Raw genomic sequence first — 22,080 nt, 5'->3', positions numbered from 1 at the left:
CCTTAAACCTCTGTCCTCTAGTTACACATCCCCCTGCTCTGGGCAAAAGACTGTGCATTCACCTGATCTATTCCTCTCATGATGTTGTACGCCTTTGTGAGGTCAACCCTCATCCTCCTGTGCTCCAAGGAATAAAACTCCAGTCTGCTCAATCTCTCCCTGTAGCTTAGGACCCCCGAGTCCTGCCAACACCCTCATTAGTTGGATTGGTTCAAACACAGACAAAGGGAACTAGTTCAGGTAGGTAAACATGTGATTTTACTGCTGATCTTCAGATCTCCAACCAAGCCCCAGATTTGGCCAGGATTTCCTGCTCCATCTCTGCACTGATGTCTCCCACTGCTAGTCTCTTCTGGGAAACCCAAGAACATCTCAAAAGAAAGTTGACCCATAAAATATCCCACAGACTTTCCAGGACCACAATTTTAAAACAAGGCATTAGAGAGGACAATTCAACCACGTTGAACTAGGCAACAATGTGAACTTTCAGGAAGTCACGAAATGGGCACAAAGTCAGCAGAGAGAGAGAGATTGGGAACAGTTATAAAATCAAGAAATTTATTAAAAGGAGTGTGAAGACATTAATTGAAATACTGTCCATTTATCCCATTGCCCCAAGTGAGTTTAGTGAGTACAAAATAACATTAATTTCTACAGCCCCTTAACACAGTAAAATTCTCAACAGGAATGTCTACCAAATGTCTAGCGGTCAGCTTAACACTTTTACTGTGACAGCGACCTGAGTTTGAATCTAGTGCTGTCCTTAAGGAGTTTGTACATTCTCTCTGTATCTGCGTGGGTTTCCTCCAGGTGCTCCGGTTTCTTCCCACCTTTCAAAAATGTATGAGGATTATAGGTCAATTGGGTGTAATTGGACAGCATGGGCTCGTGGGACAGAAGGGCCTGTTACTGTGTGGTATATCTAAATTTAAAAATATTAAATATGAAAAGATTTAAATTCAAACATTGAAGGAGATATTAGGACAGGGGATTGAAAGCATGGTAATAGAATTAGATGAAAGGGAGGCCCTTCTTTAGAACACGAGTTCAGTAATTTGTTCTGATAAATGTTGCTGCAATGGTACAGTTTATATTTTACTAAGTCCAAAATCACTTGAGCTCGTAAAGATCTGACCATGGTCTCCATTATTTAGTAAGAAGGAAATTTGATTTATATAGCATCTTTCATCTCTTCAGGATATCCCTCATTAATCAGTGTTTTACAGTCCAGGCTAATTTAATTTTGGTCATTTTAATTTTAGACATACAGCACGGTAACAGGCCCTTCTAGCCCACAAGACGGTGCCACCCAAACACACCAATTAACCTACAATGAGAGAGTTAAACATGAAAGTCTGCAAACATGATTATAGGAAAAACAGAAATGCTGGAGAAACTCAGTTTAACAGCATCCATCAGTGATACAAATACATTATCAATGTTTCGGGCCTGAGCCCTTCTTCAAGGTCTGGAATGTTGGAATATATCTTTACCTCCTATCGAAAATGCAAGACTTTCTGAGTTCCTCCAACCTTTCGGTGTTTTTAATAAACCAAATCTCATACGATTTTTAAGGAAACCAGAGCCCTCAGAGAAAATCCTTGTGGACACGGGGCAAACGTACAGACTCAACCCAGGTTGTTGGCACCGTAATGGCGTTGTGTTAACCATGCTGTCCTAATGTCGATTTCCAGATGATACTGTATACTGGTCAGGATGTGGCGATAAACTTCTGCTTTTTTACAAATTAGTACTGTAGGGTCTTGTGCAAACTCTTGAGAGAGTAGACACAATCTTGACTTAATGTTCCATCTGAGAGATGGAACTGTTGACAGTGCAGCACTCCCACAGTGCTACACTGGGAGGTCAGCACAATGTTTATGTCCACATCCTTTGAATGGCTCCTGATCTCTAAACCCTCCTCACTGTGCCTGATAATTTGTGACAAATAGATGTAATCTTCACGTTTAAACCCAATGAGCCAGGTTTTACAGCTGGGAGGAACATCCAGCATCATGAAAACTGAAGTGATTTGCATTAGCTTTAAAAATTTTACGGCCAATGAAATTACAGTAAAACCCTAGTATCCGGCACCTATGGGGACTGGTAGATGCCGGATAAATGAATTTTCTGATTGCTTGAGATTGAGTGATACATGGATTGGAGAACTATCTGCTAGGGAGTACAAATTTTAAACTTTCGATTTTTAAAATCTATTTCTGTAAATTTTGTGCCGGATGCTTGAGACAGCTGGTTGCTTGAATTCTGGATAATGGGGATTTTACTGGACTTTGAAGTGTAATATTGGAAAAATATTCACCAATTGCTGCACAACATGATCCCACAAACAACAAGAAGATTTACGAATGGTTAATCAGACCATACTCGTCACATTAGGTTAAAATCTTAGCTATAACACCATTTAAAGGCACATTTGGATTAGTATCTTTTACTTCATGGGATGTGGCTTTGCAAATTGATTGTCTAACACCCTGCTGCATGTTAAACAATGTGAACCATTCACTATTTCAACATAAACTATAATACATGAAGGGCAAATAAGTGGTTGTGTTGGATATGTACAGGATTGTTCGGAGAGCCATCAGAATTCAGGATGTTATCCTTGAATTTCTGCATCTCAGTTTCCATGCTGAATGCCAAGTGAGACGACTATTGAGCATTTTGAGGATTCAATTTAAAGCAATCAGTGTGGTCCTGCACCTTGACAACTGTTCATAATGGGTCTTTACCCAATGTTGTTTGTACCTTCAAACTCAACGTGCAATGGGCTGTGTTATGTCCAACATGGCCATCCTGGGCTGAATGGCCTCCTACTGCATGGTTCTATGAACAAAAGGTGTAGAACCTGACTTCTCATTGTTGCCAGGTTGGTGAACTTGTTTGGATGCAGATAGTTTTGTAAGAACCCAAAGGAGTTTTTACACCATGAAGGGGCACACATCCCCACTCTCTTGTTAATCCCACCATCTCTTCCAGTCAAGGCTCTTGGTTGCATTGTCCAAGCTGATGTCAAGTTGTGGTACAATTTGGAGTCATTGCAAGTTTGAGGAGATGATAAGGGGCTTTCACTCGGTGAATATAGGTGCACTCCCTTCAACTAAGATGCCCATTCAATGGTCACTGGGAGACTCTCCAATAACTAGCACGCCAAAGAAGTTGCTAGTAGTCCATCACATTAATCCAGTCCTTTGCTTCATATCAAATGGAAATAACACAGATGTGGAAAATATTGGACCAGTTCAGAAACCAAACAAGCTGAGTACCTTGTATGAAAGGAAAACAAAATAGGTGACATGATGCAGATGCACAATTTGTAATTCTTTCCTTGTAAATTTCTTTCCAAATGCATAAACCTCAAATGCACTTCATTCACAAGATCTTGCCCCTCCCTTTCTCCGTTTCCCTTTCCATTCCCACCGTTTACTGAGATCCCCAGTCTCTAATTTCCATCAGCCACCACCGGCAGCCGTGCCTTTAATATCCTGCCTTCTAAACACCAGAGTTCCTTCCCTAAACCCAGATCAGAGGGCCTGGTTAAACCTATAGCAATGCCTACAAGATGATCAATGACTTCAGGAGAGGAGGCAGAGGCCACAGCCTGTCCACAAGAGTGGTGATGAAGGGGAAAGAGTAGGTAGCTTCAGGTTGTTTGAATAAACCTCTCCATTCATAGTTACGTTGAAACAATGGTTAAGAAATCACAGCAATGCCTCTACAAATTCAAAGGAAATTCAGCACATCCCACCTGTCCTTCAGCAACTTCCACAGATGCACCATCAAAAGCAGAAAGGCCAAATAGCCTTTCTCTGAAGGGCTGAATGACCTGCTCCTGCTCCTATGTTATTACTCCATGTGATGTGATTAAAATAACTTGAATGAAACATTGACCTACCACATTATTGGCTAGAAACTTTATGTACAAGAATCTTGATTTTCAGCGATGAATTGGACCTCTTGTTCATTGTCCGTCCTGCAAACCAAAAAATAGGCCATTAATCACTGCAATAATTCAGCTGGTTCTGAATATTAATGAATTGCAAAACAGTGTCTTCAAGGCCTTTACCGCACTGTGTGTAAATAAAAAAAAAAAAAACTTGCCTTGTAAATCTCCTTTAAACTTCTCTCCCCACCTCACCTTAAATCTCTGCCCTGTAGTATTTGGTATTTCTATCCTGTGATAAAGATTTTGTCTACCCAATCTACACCTCTCAGAATTGTATACTCTTCCAACAACCCATTCTTTGGCCTTTGACCTCCAGAGAAAATGATCTAAAGAAGACAACTGAAAATTTCAAGTCATTAAGTGAGGGGGAAGGACAACCTGTAGGGTTAGAAATGATTTCTGTAGAGCCACGGAGTCCGACAGCATGGAAACAGTCCCATCTTGTCTGGGCTGAACAACGTGCTCTTTAGTCCCACTTGCCCACATTAGTCCCAGTCCCGCTCCAATTCCTTCTCATCTATTGAGTTATCCAAATGTTTATTTAAGGCAGCTAATGTCCCCGCCTCCACCAACGTTGTCTGGCATCTCGTTCCATGTTCCTACCATCCTCTGAGTGAAGAATTGACCCCTCACCTCCCTTCTACATTCTACCCATCTCTCACCTTATAGTTATGCCCTCTCATTTTCAATTCTCCCACTCTAAGAGACAGAATACCACAATTCTATGACCTTCAAGTCCCTTGTGATTTTATAAACCTCAATAAAGCATTTAACCTCCTATGCTCGAAGGAAAATAGGGCTACTTTTCCATAAGACATAGAGGCAGAAATAGGTTATTCAGCCCATCCAGTCTGTCCTGCTATTTAATCATGAGCTGATCAATTTTTACCACTCAACCCCACTACCTGGCCTTCTCCCCATAACCTTTGATGCCCTGGCTAATCAAGAACCTATCAAATCTCTGCCTTGAATACACTCAATAACCCAACTTCCACATCTGCCTGTGGCAACAAATTCCAGATTTACTACCCTCTGGCTGAAGAACTTCCTACACATCTCTGTTCTAAGCAGATACTTTTCAATCCTGAAGTTGTGCCCTCTTGTCCTCGGCTCTCCCTCCGTGGGAAACAACTTTACAACATCTAATCTGTCCACATCTTTCAACATTTGAAATGTTTCGATGAGATCACCCCTCATTCTACTGAATTGCAACAAGTGCAGGCCAAGAGTTGTCAAACTCTCTTTGTATGATAACCCTTTCACTCCCAGAATCATCCTTCAGAACCTTTCACGATAATTTAACTTCCCTAATCCTGGCAACAACTTTTTAAATCTCTTCTGTGCCCTTTCCAACTTTATAATATCCTTCTTGCAGCTTGATAAACAGAACTGCACACAATATTCCAAGTGTGCCTTGTATAACTTAAACAAGATGAGCCAACATGTGTCTTCAATGCCCCGACCAATGAAGTAGGTCAAGAAATTTGGGACCTCGAGGCCGAATCTAAAACAGATCCAGGTTCGTCAGGAGTAGGGAAACACTTCTATGCACTGATGCTGAAGCAGAGAAATGAAAAGGAATGGGGTAAAACACGGGTAGATGGTAACTGATGGCAGATCAGCCACGATATAGCAGAAGGGCAGATTAAGCTGAAAGAATTCAATATTTCTTATGGCACTGAAGGCTTTCATAAAATAATAGAACACTACAGCACAGATACAGGCCCTTCAGCCCATCTAATCTGTGCCGAGCTAATATTTTGCCAAGTCTCGTTGACCAGCACTCAGACCACGTCCCTCCATACCCCTCCCATCCAAGTACATGTACAAATTTTCTCAAACGTCAAAAATTGAGCCCGCATTCACATCATCAACAGGCAGCTCGTTCCACACTCGTACCATTCTCTGTGTAAAGAAGTTCCTCCTCATCCTCCCTTTAAACAACATTGAGGGCTGGATCTTTGTAAACATTTCACTTTTCACCTTTAACTCGTGTCCTCTATCTCTTGTCTCACCTGGCCTCAGTGAAAAATGCTTGCTAGCATCTACTCTATCTATACCCCACATAAAGTTTTATACCTCTAACAAATCTCCCCTCATTCTCCAGGTAATAAAATCCTAACCTGTGGGACCTTTCCCTGTGACTTAATTCCTCAAGTCCTGGCAACAACAGAACCACAGAACACCAGCACAGAAACAGGCCAATTTTATTCCTCTCAAACTTATTCTCTGGCATCTAAACTTCCTCTTTACTCCAAGATTTGAATCCATACCTACACAGAAGAAGTAACTTACAATAACCATTTAATCTACCAACCCCGACATACACAGGCCTTTTAGTTTTGGCCCACGAGCCCATACTGCCCAATCACACCCAATTGACCTACAGCCCCCATACCTTTTGAAATGTGGGAGGAAATTGGAACCCCTGGGGAAAACCCATGCAGACTTGGAGAGAACGTACAAACTCCTTAGAGTCAATGCGGGATTCAAACCCAAGTCCCAATCACTGGCGCTGTAACAGTGTTGCGCTAACCGCTACGCTAACTATGTTTAGTTGTGGAAGGGAAGTGGAGAACCTGGGGGGAAATGCAGTCACAGGGAGAACATAAGAAGATAAGAAATAGGGGCAGGAGGAGGCCATCCAGCCCATCAAGCCTGCTCTGCTATTCAATGAGATAATGGCCAATCTGATGATGGGGTCATCTCCATCTACCCGCCTTTTCCCCATATCCTTTAATTCCCCTACCATGTTAAAATCCATCCAACCTTGTTTTAAATATATTTACTGAGGTCACCTCCACTGGTTCAATGGGCAGTGAATTCCACAGATCCACCACCCTCTGGGAAAAGTAGTTCCTTCTCATCTCTGTCCTAAATCTACTACTCTAAATCTTGAGGCTATTTCCCCTAGTTCTGATCTCCTCTACCAATGGAAACAACACCTGCCTCTATCTTTTCTATGCTAAGTTGATTCCAGGGTCAAAGGGGTTGGCTGATGAAGAGAGATTAAGTTGTCTGGGAAAAAGACTGTTTATCTTATCCGTGCCTCCCATAAACTTGACTTAAACGATATAAACGTAAACTTTAAGAACAACACATCATATTCTGCCAAGGTAGCTTTAAAGCCCAATGATATGAACATAAGAGTTAAAATGAAAATCTTCAGATGCTGGGGTTGAGTGCAGCATACAGAAGAGCTGGGGTAACGCAGCAGATCACACAGCATTCATAGGAAGTAAAAAGCAGTTGACATTTTTGGCCTGAGCCCCTCATCAGAAATATGGATAATCAGGCACTTGCCTGAATAAAAAGATGGGGGGTGGGGGTTAGGGGGGGAAGGAGGACAAGGTGAAGAGAGGAGGGAGGAGAAAAGAATGGCTAACAAGATAGTGGAAATCAGTGGAGCCAAACACAAAACTCTGCAGATGCTGTGATTGCAGTAAACTCAGGTCTCGTGCGTTACCAACTTAAAGGTATGAAAGGGTACAGGCCTGAAATGTCGGTTATATTATCTTTACCTATGGATGTTGCGAGACCTGCTGAGTTCCTCCAGCATTTCTGTATTTTCACTATAATCACAGCATCTGCAGACTTTCATTTTTCACCCCGTTACTAGTTCAGTGGTTAGAGCACTGGTCTTGTAAACCAGGGATCATGAGTTCATTCCTCACTAGAGCCTCATTTCTGTGAGGGGCACTTAACAAAGTGGCAACTGTCTTCTTTACGGTAGATAAAGTTAAAGAATTTCATGTATGTTACATTCTAAATGTAGTATTACATGACAATAATGGAACCTTTACCTTTACAAATACCAGCTAACTTTCCTGAAGGACAGGACATGAGTCACAAGACATGTGGTTGGAGATGGCTGAGACATTCCTCCAGTCTACAGGTGACCTCAGTTTGGCAGTGCATGAGGACATGGACAGACATGTCAGTCAAGGAATGTTGGAAATCTTTACTCTTTGAAGTGGACAGAGCCGAGGTGCTCAACAAAACAATCTCCCAGTCTGCGTCCAGTGTCTCTGATGCAGAGTAGACCACCACGAGACCACTGGATGGAGTAGATGACCCCTGCAGATTCACAAGTGAAGTGTTGCTTCACTTGAAAGGAGTGTTTGGAGCCCCGAATGGGGGTGAGAGAAGAGGATGTGTTGGTGCAAGTGGAGCACCTCATGTAGTCACAGGGGGTAGGTACGAGGGGTGAGATCAATGGGAAGGGATGAGTGGATGAGGGAGTCACAGAGGGAGTGGTCCCTGCAGAAAACCGATAGGCAAGGGGAGGGAAAGATATGTCTGATGGTTGGATCAAGTAGTAAGTGGCGGAAATGTGGAAGTGGATATGTTGAATGTGGCAACTGGTGGGGTGGTAGATGAGGACAAGGAGAATCCTGTCAGGAGGTGGTGGTGGGGTAAAGAACTAGGGCAGATGTATTGGAAAATAAACATGAATTTTCCATTTTTAATTTACCCCACCCCATCCAGCTCTACGGTTTTCCTCTCTCCTTTAACAGCACCCATTCTCTCAAACCTTTCCCTCCTTCACCCCCAGGGCTTTCCTATGATACCTGTCTCTTCATCTCTCCCACCGACTTTGATCCAGTATCCTATCACCTATTGGCCCTTCTACAGCTCCCTTTCCCCTCCTTTTTATGCTTGCTGTCTCCACTTCCCGTCTCAAAAATGTTGACTGTCCATGGATGCTGCCTAACCAGCTCCTCATTGGATACGATTACTGAGTAGCCTGGCACTACGTTCGAGTACCTGTCTGGTTCACATTCAATGTCTGCCTGGTAACTTCGACTGCGTCGGTTTCTTCTTCGTTTCTGTGGGAACAAGTGCACAAAGGGTTAATTGGTTGCACACAGATGGATTTTGATCAATGAGAACAGAGAATTGCCTTTGATTACAAACATACCTTATGTGCATAGATGATGAGGCAAGCGAGAATTGTGATGGTCAAGATGCAACCAGTCGTGATCATAATCGTTGGCAAATAGTCCAAAATCATGGCACAGCTCATACAATCTCCCTTGAATCGTTTTGCTTCCTTTATTGGCTGCTCTGTTAAGAAAAAAGAATATATTTCTTTGTCAATCTGTTGCAAAAATCATGAATAAAGCACATTTCTTTATATCCTTAAAAGGACTTTGATGAGAAGGGCTTATGCAGGTAGATGGGATTAGGCCAGGATGCTAACTTGATTGGCGTGGACAAGTTGGAGCAAAAGGGCCTGTTCAGTGCTGTTTGTCTCTGTGAATTGTGTAATAGCCACCAGGAAGTGAAAGGTGATTCTTTTATGAATGAAGTGTTGGGGTTTCTCTCTCCAGGGTACAGGTAACCTGGTGGGTCTCAAAGCTCACGTAGGAATTCAGATGGGTAAGACCATAAGACATCGAAACAGAAATAGGCTATTCAGCCCATCGAGTCTACCCCACCATTCAATCATGAGCCCCACTGCCCAGTCTTTCCCCCATAACCTTTGATGCCCTGACTAATCAACAACCTATCAATCTTTACCTTAAATGACCTGGGCTCCACCATCGCCTGTGACATCAAATTCAACAGATTTACCACCCTCTGGCTGAAGAAATTCCTCCACATCTCTGTTCTAAACAGACACCCTTTAATCCTGAAGCTGTGCCCTTTTGTCCTAGCCTCTCCCACCATGGGAAACAACTTTTCTACATCTACTCTGTTCATGCCTTTCAACATTCAAAATGTTTCAACAAGATCAGAATCAGGATTTATTGTCATGATTCTGTCACGAAATCCCCCCTCCTAAAGTCCAACTATTACAGGACAAGATCTGTCAAACTTTCCTCATGAAAAGGACATTAGTACTTGAAAAGAGACTAAAACCACAATATAGGAACATCATTGATAAATCCAATTGGAAGTTCCAGAGAAACAATTTTACCAAAGTGTAGTTATCCTGTGAATCTTGTTCCCACAAGGATATAGCTGAGATGAATTGTGAAATAGTGGAATACATTTATTGGCTTAGGTGAAGAACATTGATAGAATGATCTAAATTTGAAATTTTACTTACTGATGGTGTTAAGAAAGGATTTATATCTGAATTATATGCTTTATTACAGAATAAGATGCTTAAACTGGATGTTTATAAATCTAGAATGAAATGTGAAAAAGATTTGGTGATATCTATTTCTCAGGATGATTGGATATCTGTATGTAAGGATAGTATGACTAAAATTGTCAATGTAAGGTATAGATTGATTATATATAATTTTACCCATCAATTATATTTGACTCTGGAGAAATTAAGGAAATATAAATATATTTCTTCTGATTTATGTTTCAGATGTCATAAGGAAGTGGGTGCCTTTTTACATTCAATTTGGTTATGAGACAGTTAAACCTTTTTGAAATAAAAATAAGGCATTTTTGAAGATTATATTTAAATTTAAAATTTCACTTGACCCTATGATATTTTTATTGGGTTATATTAAAACATTGAGTTTGGAGTTAAAATTAGATAAATTTCAAATTGCTTTTTTGAGACTGGCTTTAGCTGTAGCTAGGAAATGTCTTGCAATTACTTGGAAAAACTAGACTAATTTGAGTATTCAAAGATGGCATGTTAAAATGAGATTTTTCATTCCTTTGGAAAAAAATAACATATAATTTATGAAATAATTATACCTTTTTTGTTAAAACTTGGAGCCAGTATATGTATATGTGATATTATCATTAATATCTTTTGTCCCAAACCATGGCAAGTAATTGAAGGGTATTATGTTAGTTGATCTCTTTTTTCTTTCTCTTGGGGTAGTTTTTTTTGGGGGGGGGAGTTAGGAGGGGTGGGAGTGATAGGGTTGTGGGGGTGGGGATTAAATGGGATAAAATATTATGTATTGGCTTGTATTTTGATTGTATGATTTATTGTGATTTATAAATAAAATTTAAAAAAAAACATTGATAGGGATATTAAAATTTAAACATAACTGAGCTATAACTCATACAGTAAAAACTGTTCACCACCCAAATCCACATCTCTCTACCATTTTTCCAACTCTCTTCCCCACTGTTTCAGTGCCAACGACATGGGTTCGTACCCAGTATTGTCTGTAAGGAGTTTGTATTTCCTTCCACCCTCTAAAATGTACTGGAGGTCGTAGGTTAATTGGGGCAGCATAGGCTTGTCATCCAGAACAGTCTGTTACCATGGTGTATGTCTAAATTTAAATTTAAAATGTAATTCCCCTCCGAGTGCCCAAACTCAAAACATTGGTTACTCTTTTACTTCCTGAGGATGATGGATGATCTGCTGAGTTTGAATATTGCACTCAACCCCAGCATCTGTAGACTTTCTTACTTAAATTAAAGAGTGGGCTGAATCATTTGCAACTATATTCAGTCAAAGGTACTGAATTAGACGATCTACTTGTCTTCTCCCAAGTTCTCCATCATCACTGAAACTAGGTTCCAGTCACTTTGATTCACTCCTCATAATATTAAGAATGTGGAGAGTCATTGGAGATGGAGGTCAGCTACTGAAGACCTACAGTCAAGGTTTGATGAGGTTCCAGAGATGCTGAAATTGGAATATTTGTGCCGACTGGGGAGTCAATTATCCCATCCGCACGGGATCACAGTAGGAGATCCTCAGAGTAGTGGCCTCACCTCAGGAGTCTTCCATTGTTCATCAGGATAGATGTGGAATGTTCCACAATTCCACTCAAAACTCCTCAACAAATGAAGGAACCCATGGTGGGTGCATGGAATGTGTTGCCAGCAATGGTGGTGGAGCCAGTTACAATAGATTATTAGATAGGTAGATGGGACGAAGAAAAATAGAGGGTTATACATTAGGGAAATTCTAGGCATTTGCTGAAGGGCCTGTACTGTACAGTAGCTTTCTATGTTCTATATAAATGAAAAATAACAGTGCAGGACTCTTTCCAGGCCCTGTAATTGGAATTGGTACACTTTAAATCCTTTATAGAGGATCTATTGGAGGGTAGGTTTAGTAGTTGAATCTTGACATCGAACTGGTGTTCTGTCGTGAGGCCTGTCCCAGCCTTTGAATCATGGCATTCCCTTGATTATCTAGGCTGAGTGTCTTGTGGGGTCCAAAGCTTTTATTTTGGAAAAAAATTAGTGTTGAATGCATAGGTCGGCACAACATTGAGGCAGAAGGGTCTATACTATGTTGTAGTGTTGTAAAGCAAAGCAGTCCATTTAACGAGCAACTCCTCCATTCCATTAACACTAATTTCCTTCCCCACCAGCACATAGTGGCCCTGGCTATCTACAAAATGAATCGCCGTTACTTTGCCCAGACTATTCCCTCAGCAATTCCCCAAACTTGGGACCTCCACCAACAAGAGCAACAGGCTCATGGGGCCATCACCCTTGTGTGCTCCCGTTGTCCCATGTGGCCCTGTTCTGGAAACTAATCCTGATTCCTTCTCCACCATTAGCTATAACCAATGGAACTCCCTCCTCCAAAGTCACAGAGGAAATGCCTTCATTAGTAGGAGTGCAGCTGTTTTGGAAAACAGCTCACTGCTGTTTTACAGATGGGAAACATTGCCCTAAAATGGAAAGTCATCCATTCTTCTACAATCACATTTTAAAATTTTGATCAAATTATATTGTCTGCCTGTTATGCTCAGCATTAGTTTAAGAGATCTGGCATAGCTCCCAGAATCACTTCCACATTATGATTAAGTGTAGCTGACATACTAATGGCATTGTTTGAGATCATCATTTATCAAAAATGTCTTCAGACTGAAAATTAAGGTAATTAACATCTCAATACTCCTGGCCTTCCTCATTTCCATAACCTTGTCCAGCACTGTAACCTTCCAAGAACTGTGCCCCTGAATTTAATTGCCCCATCACAGGGCACTGTGCTTTTAACTGTCAGGACTAGAAATTCTTGAGTTCCCTCCCAGAATTTCTCTGCCTCTTTCTCCTTACTCCTTTCCAAAGTTTCTTAAAACCTTGGCCAAATTTTCAATAACTCTGGACAATAATTTTTTCAAAAGGTTTACCCTTAATGAGAAAATAGTGGGGATTATGATAGACAACTTCAAGTTGAACACAAAGATAATTTCAGATTTGCTGCGTCACATAGGAAGTTGGAGAAACATTAAAGCAACTTTTATTGAATTTAGCATGTTAAAGGCCTAATGATGCTGACACGTTGGGTTGGTGCAACTGTCCTAAAAATGCTTTGCCACTGATTTACGTTTTCATTCAGCATCTAATGCCTCTCATGTCAGTGTCCAACAATAGTCGGCCAGCATTGATGGATTCCGGTTGCTCTGATACCGCTTTTCCATGTTCGCAATGTCCTGGTGAAACCTTTCACTGTGTTCGTCACTGTCTGCACCAAGATCAGCAGGGAAGAAGTCCAAGAGCGAATACTGAAACTAAATTTTCAATGACATGTTGCTCTTCATGGTTTTGGGTGTTTGAAGTAAAATGAGGTCATCAGCAGCCCAAAATCCATAAAGTACTCCTAGAAGTGTTCAGAAAGCAAAACCTTCATTGTCCAGGGGAAAACCTTTTTAAAATTTGAAATTAAATTTAATGCCCTTTTGGCCCACGAGACCATGCTGCCCAATTACAATCAATTGACCTACAAACCTGGTACTTTTAAAAATATTTTATTTATGATAACTCAAACAGTTATCAACATTGTCAGTGTCGATGTTAACAGTATCAGCATTGACTATGGTGTACAGTGATCCATTTAAATGCTGACAGACTTAATAGTAAATGGCAGGGAGCGCGGATGTACAAGTTCAAGTTCAGACTCTGAAGATCCAAAGCATTTCATTCCAAAGGGTGAAATACAGCATTTGTAGAGTCATTGAGACAAAGAGAATGGAAACAGGCCATTCAGACACCATGCAACGCTATTACAGCACCAGTGATCAGGGTTCGAATCCGGCGCTGTCTGTAAGGAGTTTGTGTGTTGTCCCCGTGTCTGCGTGGGTTTCCTCTGGGTGCTCCAGTTTCCTCCCACCCTTCAAAACATATAGAGGTTGTAGATCAATTAAGTGTAATTAGGTGGTATGGGCTTGTGGGCCATAAGGGCCTGTACTGTGCTATAGGACTAAATTTAAAAAATTAAATTCCCTTCTCTGAAGCTAACAAGAGAGGTAGTTCAAGATAGAATGTGTCAAGGGTGTGGGAGCACCTGCAGCAGAATCACTCAATGTGAGTGACGATGAATGACATCTGCTACACAACCCAAGGAGGAAACTAAGACAGAACAATGAACGCAGGAATAAATATTTTGGTGATTTCTATCTTGGAGTTTGCTGAATCTCAGCGGTCAGTGATGACGTCCCGTTCATAATTGGGCCTCTGTATGGAGGTCAGCTAAAAGCCTAATGAAAAGGTATTTCTTATCTTTCTCTGCAGGCCCAGAATAGCCTGCTCTGATATCACCTTTCAGCCTGGAGGCAGCTGGGGCATTGATGTGGCTTTCAGGTGGCGTGGCTCATGGTGCCATGATGCCATACATACACTCCGAGCAACGGCCGACTTCGTTACCCATAATCCCCCATGCAGCTGGAACCACTCTTCATTTCCAAGAACGGTTGCAGCTGCGTGGGAGATTTATAGGTAGGATAGACGTTCATTACTCTGCCATTTTTTGAGCCACTGACGCCGACAAGTGGCCCTGAAGGCCGAAGTGGCCTAGTGAGGTGCTGGAGGCCAGAGAGGGTGGCAGGGCTGCTATAGCCCACCCCGGCTACCCCCTGACACCCCCTGCTGGTTGCCCCTGCCCTGAGGGAGTCATGGATGGAGAGGGGTGAGTGAACTGGAGAGAGAAAAGTTAGATACGTCATGGGCTGACAGCGTCACCGTGACATCATCAGCCCGCCCCTAGTTGCGGCTGTACATTCATGTGTGGCGGAGTGCTCCACTCTGCCGCTGATAGTACCTAGGAGAGGGATTGGAGTCGGCGCCTTGGAGCTGGTCAGGGAACATCCATGGAATATGGACATGCAGAGTTGTGCCCCCGGAAAAGGCAACAATCTTAGAAAGAAATATGATGTGATTGTTAAAGTATGGCAACTTTATTTGAATCATACTGGCTTTAGGATATAATTAGCTTCCCAGAAGAAGTTTAAGTTAATAGATGTGGTGATATATAATCATACCACTAGGTCACCAGGGGTCATCCCGGTGACCTTGTCTATAAAGCAGTCCAGAGCTACAGTCTAGCCTTCCAGGTTCATCTTGCAGAGAGACAAGGCCTCTTAGTGAACATATTAGTTTATTAAAGCTGTCTTATACTCGCACTGCTGGTGTGGTTATTGTCAGTACAATAATGTTGAATTCCTGAACCTCAAGAGATGGACGAATTAATGAAGGCTGCTCAAACACCCCGTTTGTTTTTAATGTTGGTAGTGGGGGGGGGTGGTGGGGGGGGTGAGATTTGGGCAATCATATGAGACTGTAATTTTAAAATACTATTTATATGATGTATGTAATAATGTTCTATATGAGTTTTGAAAAAAATATTCAAAAAAAAGGACCCTCACCACCCAGCACCCTCTGTTCTTGCTGCTGCCATCAAGAAAGAGGTCTAGGTGCCACACGATGCCCCACCAGGTTCAGGAACAGCTGCTTCCCCTCCACCATCATCCTCCTCAACAACAAACTCAATCAGGGACTCATTTAAGGTTTCCGACTTCTGCTCTTTATTGATTTTCTTTGCTCTCTCTGTATTGCAAAGTTTGTTTACATTCGTTATCTGTTTACATTCCTTTTATATGTTTACACTGTGTACAGTTTATCTTTTGCACCACTAATTAGTGGTAATTCTGCTATGGCAGCAGGCAAAAGGAATTGCAGGGTTGTAATGTGATGTCATGTATCTACTCTGACAAGAAATCTTTAATACTTTAGCAGCAGCTTGGTGGTTCTTAAAGCAACTTATTTCTTACTAACTGCCTTGATCACACCCACAACCACATTCTGTCTCAAGTAATGGACAGCAACGTGACCGAGAGGTGTATATTCAGAAAGCTGATTGTTTGAGGTAGTAATGATAAAGGATGTGTATTGATACAGTGGTCAGTCAATTTAATAGAAGGTAGAAAACACCTCAGCTATTTTCCCTTGCTGTAATGAAAACTGGTGCCATGCATGTATGCAGGTCCCTCCGAGGTATCTGGAGACAAGGTGTTGGGATTCCAATAAAGATGGTCAGTCTTTTTCCAAGAGTGGAAAACTAGAGGTCATAGGTTTAAGTTAAGAGGGGGGAAAGCTTAAAGATTCACAAGTTTTTCTTACACAGAGTATGCTAGGTAGATCGGATGTATCATGGTCTGATATGGGGACACCAATACCCCTGAGCGTAAAGCCCAGCAAAAGGTAGTGGACACAACCCAGGACATCACAGGCAAAACCCTCCCCACCACTGAGAACGTCTACATGGAACACTGCCATCGTGTACTTCCGAGCACACACTCTATTCCCATTGCTATCGTCCGGAAAGAGGTGTCGGTGCCACAAAACTCAAGCCACCAGGTTCAGGAACAGCTACTACCCATCCACCATCAGACTCCTCAACGACAGGCTCAACAAGGGACTCATTTAAAGACACTTTTGCACTTGATTGATTTTATTCCTTCTCTGTATCACACAGTTTGTTTACATTTGTTTACATGTGTACAGTTTTTTTGCAATACCAATAACTGGTAATTCTGCCACGTCCACAGGAGAAAGAATTTCAGGGTTGTATGTGATGTCATGTATGTTCTCTGACAATAAATTTGAAATCTGAGGTGCTTAGAAGGGGAGGAGGTAGAAGCAGATTAAAAGGGATTTAGACAGGCATATGAACAGGCAAGGAATAAACAGATAAAGACCACAAACAGGCAGGTGAGATTATGTTCATTTAACATCATGGTTGGCACAGACATGATAGGTTGAAGGGCCTGTTCCTGTGCTCTGCTGCTCCCTGTGGTCCATCAAAGTAATTGACCAGGAGCATGCACAAACAATCACACTTCCACAACACCTCCTTATCAGTCAGGAAGGCCTACACTTCCTAAGGAGGTTAAGTAAGGCAAGGCTACCAACTCTCCCATCTCAACAACATTTTATAGGAGCACAGTTGAGAGGGTCCTGTCTGGCTACATCATTGTGTGGGACGGTGGCTGCAAAGCATCAGACTGGGTCTATACAGAGGATCATTAAAACAGCCGAGAGGTCTCCCTTCCTTCTATTAATGACATTTACTGTGAACATTGCCTAAATAGGGCTCAAAGAATTATAGAAGACACTTTCCATCAAAAGCACAGTTTCTTTGACCCACTACCATCAAAAAGAAGGTACAGTAACATCAAAATCAGGACTGCAAAGCTGGCGAATAGCTTTTTCCCACAGGCTGAGAGTCTGAGAACGATATCCTGTAATTGTGTAAATCATCCCAAATATTTATTTTGATTATTTATGTATCGTGAGTTTTTGTGTATGGACTGGAGAGATTCGTCATATATGTGCAATCAGATAATAATAAACTTGATCATGAGATTGAGTCACTTGGATTGAGGGATGGAGTGCTTGCAAGAATCATGTCCCAGGAAGGTGAAGAAATCAGGGAGCCGCTCACGTCTCGGGGAGCAGTGACCCTGTCCTCTGGACAAAACACTGGCACCACTGGTGCATAACATGAGGAAACAGAGTGGGTAAAAAAGCTACGAAAGCTGGCAACGCTAAACCTTCCCCAGGAAGGCTTGAGCCAGACACAGGATAAAAACAGGCAAATGTTGCATGCCAAGGAGATCAACAACAGACTAAGCAATGTGGAGCCAAGAGGCTGAGGAGAAAAGGCAAGGCAGTGAATCTGATATCCCAGGAGAGGTTGCTAATGTTAGTTGCCAAAGAAAATACCTTCTGAAGCATAACGTGAATATTAAAATTCTTCTTTCCAAATCAGAGATTTGGTTTGCCATCTGATGAGCTTCTGCCAGAAAGATAAAAGAGAGATAGCATACAAGGAAGAGTGGGTGGGGAATAAATATTTGTAGTTACAAATAAATTGTGGTACAAAGCAATGTGCTGAGTCAGTTATAAGTAGCAGTTTTCCATCTTACTTGTTGGTCACAGCATTGGCTTGACTTCAGCGAGTTAAATGCCTATTATTGCCAGGATCTTCAGAGCAACTAAGCCGGAAATCGAGACAATGCATGCCACACATGTGTGCCAAGGAGACTGAGAAAAGATTGAGTAATGTAGAGCTGAAGGCTATAGTAATACAGCAAGGGAATAAATGAGAGTGTGGGACCCCCAGGAGCAGGTAATCTTTAAGCTTTTTCTACTGAGACAAGAAGGAAAGGACATCAGTTAGGGGTGAAAAGTGAAACGTTTAAGGGAAACTTCATTAGGGTGGTGAGGAGTGGTGCAGTGCTAACTTTTTTAGGTGCCGGAGCTCATCAAAAACGGCAACAAGGAGGTGCCAGAGCCGGCCCATGAGGTGCCAGAGTAGCAGTCTAGTGAGCTCCAGCAGCACTGCACCCTGGTGATGAGAGTGAGAAGGAGCTCCCAGCAGAGATAAAACCACAAGAATATAAGACGTAGGAGCAGAAATAGGCTATTCAGCCCTTGATGAAGGGCTCAAGCCTGGAACATTGGCTATGTATCTTTACCTTTGCTACATAAAGGACACTGTTCAGCCTGCTGAGTTTCTCCAGCATTGTGTTTTTACTTCAACCACGGTGTCCGCAGACTTTCGTGTTTTACTTCTATTCAGCCTATTGAGTCTGCTCTGCCGTTTAATCGTGACTGATCCTTTTCCCACTCAGTCCACTGCCTGACTTTTTCCCCATAACGTTTGATGCCTTGGCTAATTAAGAACCTATCAATTTCTCCCTTAAAAACACCCAATGACCTAGCCTCCACAACTGCCCGTGGCAACAAATTCTACTGATTCACAATCCTATGACTGAAGAAATTCCTCTACATCTCTGTTTTAAGCAGACACCTTTCAATTCTGTGCCCTCTTCTCCCAGACTCTCCCACCATGGGAAACAACCACTCTACATCTACTTTGTCATAAGAACATAAGAAATAGAAGCAGGAGTCGGCCATCCAGCCTGTTGAGCCTTTTCTGCCATTTAACGAGATCAAGGCTGATCTGATGATAGGGTCATCTCCACCTACCTGCGTTTTCACCCTCAATTCCCCTTCTATGTAAAAAAAATTGTCCATACCTTTCAACATTCAAAATGTTTCAATGAGATCCCCACTCATTCTCCTAAATTCGAGTGAGCTGTCACATGATAACCCTTTAATTCCAAGAATCATCCTAGTGAACCATCTTTGACCCCCTCCAATTTTGACATATAAGAGAAGATTGGATGAGTACGTGGTTGGGATGGGTATGGGGGGGCTATGGTTGACAAGGAATAGAACTTCAGCATGGACGAGAGTGGCCAAAGGGCCTTTTTCTGAGCCGTGGTGTTCTATCATTGTATAAACAGAATATGATAAATATTTTACAAAAGAGGAGCGGTCATTGTGCTGCCGACTGTTCAAGGGACAGACGCTTGTTCATCTTGCGGCAAGAAACTAGATACTGCATTGTGGGCTGCGAGGATGGAGGCAGGAGATATCTGTCACTGCACCATCTGCAGAGGCCACTGCAAGGATGAGAGATCAACCTGGAAGGCAGCAGGCTGAAGACAGAGATCAGGGTCAGCTGCCCGAGAGGACCAGCCTGAGTACAGGATGCTGTTGGACAGTGCTTCAGTATTTTCCCAGCAATGCAAATATTTTCTTCACGAAGCAAGTCCTAGAAAGAGCTTCACATCTATTGAGACAGTGAGAGAGAGCAGGCTCCAAATGTTTCAAGGTGACAGTCGTGTCATTTCATGAATCCACAAGTCAGATGGAAGCCAAATGACACAGCAACGGATCCAATGGTGAGGTGGGTTCACAGTGTTTGGCACACGCTGATGGAAAGAATGCACACTTTTTGGGGCAGAATTTTGTTTCCATAAAGTGTTTGTTATTTATTTCACTCCATTGAGAACATCTACAAGAGGTGGTGTTTTAGGAAAGCAGCCTCTATCGTCAAAAACCCAGGCCATGCCCTCTTCACTCTGCTACCATTGGGGAAAAGATACAGGAGCCTGAAGATGAGCACTCGGTAGCACAAAGACAGCTTCTTCCCTACTGCCATCAGATTCCTGAATGATCAATGAACCACAGACTGCTTTATTTTGACTTTTTCTCACACTATTTTTTAAATTTATTTTGTAAGGTGATTCATATAAATGTTTGCAGTGTGATGCTGCCACAAAACTACGAATCTCGTAACAATAAATTTTGATTTTACTGAGCGACCTAAATCAAACATAGATTGAATTGAGAGAGAGACTACATTCTGATGTTGACTCCATTCAAACACTATGAAGATCTTTTGAGTAATACCTCAGTGAGCATTAACTTACTGATGCAATACACAAAAGTTCTGGAGAAACTCAGCAGATCATGCATCATCCATGGGAAGTAAAGGGTATCCAACGTTTCAGGTCTGGGCCCTTCATCAGGTATAATTGATCAACTGATGTTGAGCCACTACCATAATACCAGGGACTGAAAAGTTAAACTGAAAAAACTTAGGGCAGAATTTTGCATAATGGAGACAATTCAGAGAGAGAAGGAAAGTCAGAGGAGGTGACTTTGTGGTTTCAGACAGCACAGCTGGAAAGAGGAAACACCTGATGTTTCTTGGAAGTCAGTGTGAGTCAGGACACAAAACAACATCAAAGAAGATTTTAGAAGAAGTCAAAGTAGATGTTGTATGGTATCTCTTCTTCTTTGGCTTGGCTTCGCGGACGAAGATTTATGGAGGGGGTAAATGTCCATGTCAGCTGCAGGCTCGTTTGTGGCTGACAAGTCCGATGCGGGACAGGCAGACACGGTTGCAGTGGTTGCAGGGGAAAATTTGTTGGTTGGGGTTGGGTGTTGGGTTTTTCCTCCTTTGTCTTTTGTCAGTGAGGTGGGCTCTGCGGTCTTCTTCAAAGGAGGTTGCTGCCCGCCGAACTGTGAGGCGCCAAGATGCATGGTTTGAGGCGATATCAGCCCACTGGCGGTGGTCAATGCGGCAGGCACCAAGAGATTTCTTTAGGCAGTCCTTGTACCTCTTCTTTGGTGCACCTCTGACACGGTGGCCAGTGGAGAGCTCGCCATATAACACGATCTTGGGAAGGCGATGGTCCTCCATTCTGGAGACGTGACCTACCCAGCGCAGTTGGATCTTCAACAGCGTGGATTCGATGCTGTCGGCCTCTGCCATCTCGAGTACTTCGATGTTAGGGATGAAGTCGCTCCAATGAATGTTGAGGATGGAGCGGAGACAACGCTGGAGGAAGCGTTCTAGGAGCCGTAGGTGATGCCGGTAGAGGACCCATGATTCGGAGCTGAACAGGAGTGTGGGTATGACAACGGCTCTGTATACGCTTATCTTTGTGAGGTTTTTCAGTTGGTTGTTTTTCCAGACTCTTTTGTGTAGTCTTCCAAAGGCGCTATTTGCCTTGGCGAGTCTGTTGTCTATCTCGTTGTCAATACTTGCATCTGATGAAATGGTGCAGCCGAGATAGGTAAACTGGTTGACCGTTAGCTCCGCAGGTCAAACAGAATACTTACATAGGAAGTAGGAACAGGAGTAGGCCAAAAATGGCCCATCGAGCCTGCTCCGCCAGTCAATAAGATCATGGCTGATCTAATTTATGACCTAACTCCACCTACTTGCCTTCTCCCCATATCCCCTAATTCCTCTATCATGTAAAAATTTATCTCACCGAATTTTAATTATGTTTAATGAAGCAGCCTCAACCACTTCCCTGGTTAGAGAATTCCAAACATTCACATTTATGTAGCAAAAATAAAGATTCATATGGTACCAACATTTTGGGCTTGAGCCCTTCATCAAGGGTATGAGCAAAATGTAGGCAAGCACCTGAATATATTGGTGTGGTGAGGAGGTAGAGAGGCGGGGGAGGAAACACAGGCAGGAGGTAATAGGTGGATAAGGGAGGGAGGGCACAATAGCAATGGGGGGAGGGATGGCTCTGTGAATGGAGAGGGAAGGGGGTGGAGAACAGCGA

General features: G+C 42.5%; 1 protein-coding gene and 1 long non-coding RNA gene across 5 annotated transcripts in view; one reads left to right on the top strand and one right to left on the bottom strand.

The window, feature by feature from the left end:
- The window catches only part of LOC138746238 (uncharacterized), a 36,442-nt gene extending 18,938 nt beyond the window's left edge, over window positions 1-17,504 (top strand). The window contains exon 2 of the long non-coding RNA XR_011346815.1: window positions 16,260-17,504. This is a non-coding gene — a long non-coding RNA (uncharacterized lncRNA). The remainder of the gene's footprint in view (window positions 1-16,259) is intronic.
- The window catches only part of kitlga (kit ligand a), a 113,675-nt gene that overhangs the window by 17,982 nt on the left and 73,613 nt on the right, over window positions 1-22,080 (bottom strand). For 3 of the 4 annotated variants that reach the window (XM_069904305.1, XM_069904306.1, XM_069904302.1), the window contains 4 exons: window positions 8,886-9,031; window positions 8,732-8,793; window positions 3,914-3,991; window positions 542-3,284 (listed from right to left, as the gene is read on the bottom strand). In XM_069904305.1, coding sequence (XP_069760406.1) covers window positions 3,934-3,991; window positions 8,732-8,793; window positions 8,886-9,031 — 266 coding nt within the window. In that variant the 3' untranslated portion in view covers window positions 542-3,284; window positions 3,914-3,933. Of the gene's footprint in view, window positions 1-541; window positions 3,285-3,913; window positions 3,992-8,731; window positions 8,794-8,885; window positions 9,032-22,080 lie in introns of those variants that run through there. The other variant, XM_069904303.1, reaches the window with a different exon arrangement.

The sequence above is a fragment of the Narcine bancroftii genome, chromosome 11, assembly GCF_036971445.1.
Source record: "Narcine bancroftii isolate sNarBan1 chromosome 11, sNarBan1.hap1, whole genome shotgun sequence".
NCBI classification, from domain to species: Eukaryota; Metazoa; Chordata; class Chondrichthyes; order Torpediniformes; family Narcinidae; genus Narcine; species Narcine bancroftii.
This window is presented reverse-complemented; position numbering and strand designations above follow the sequence as displayed.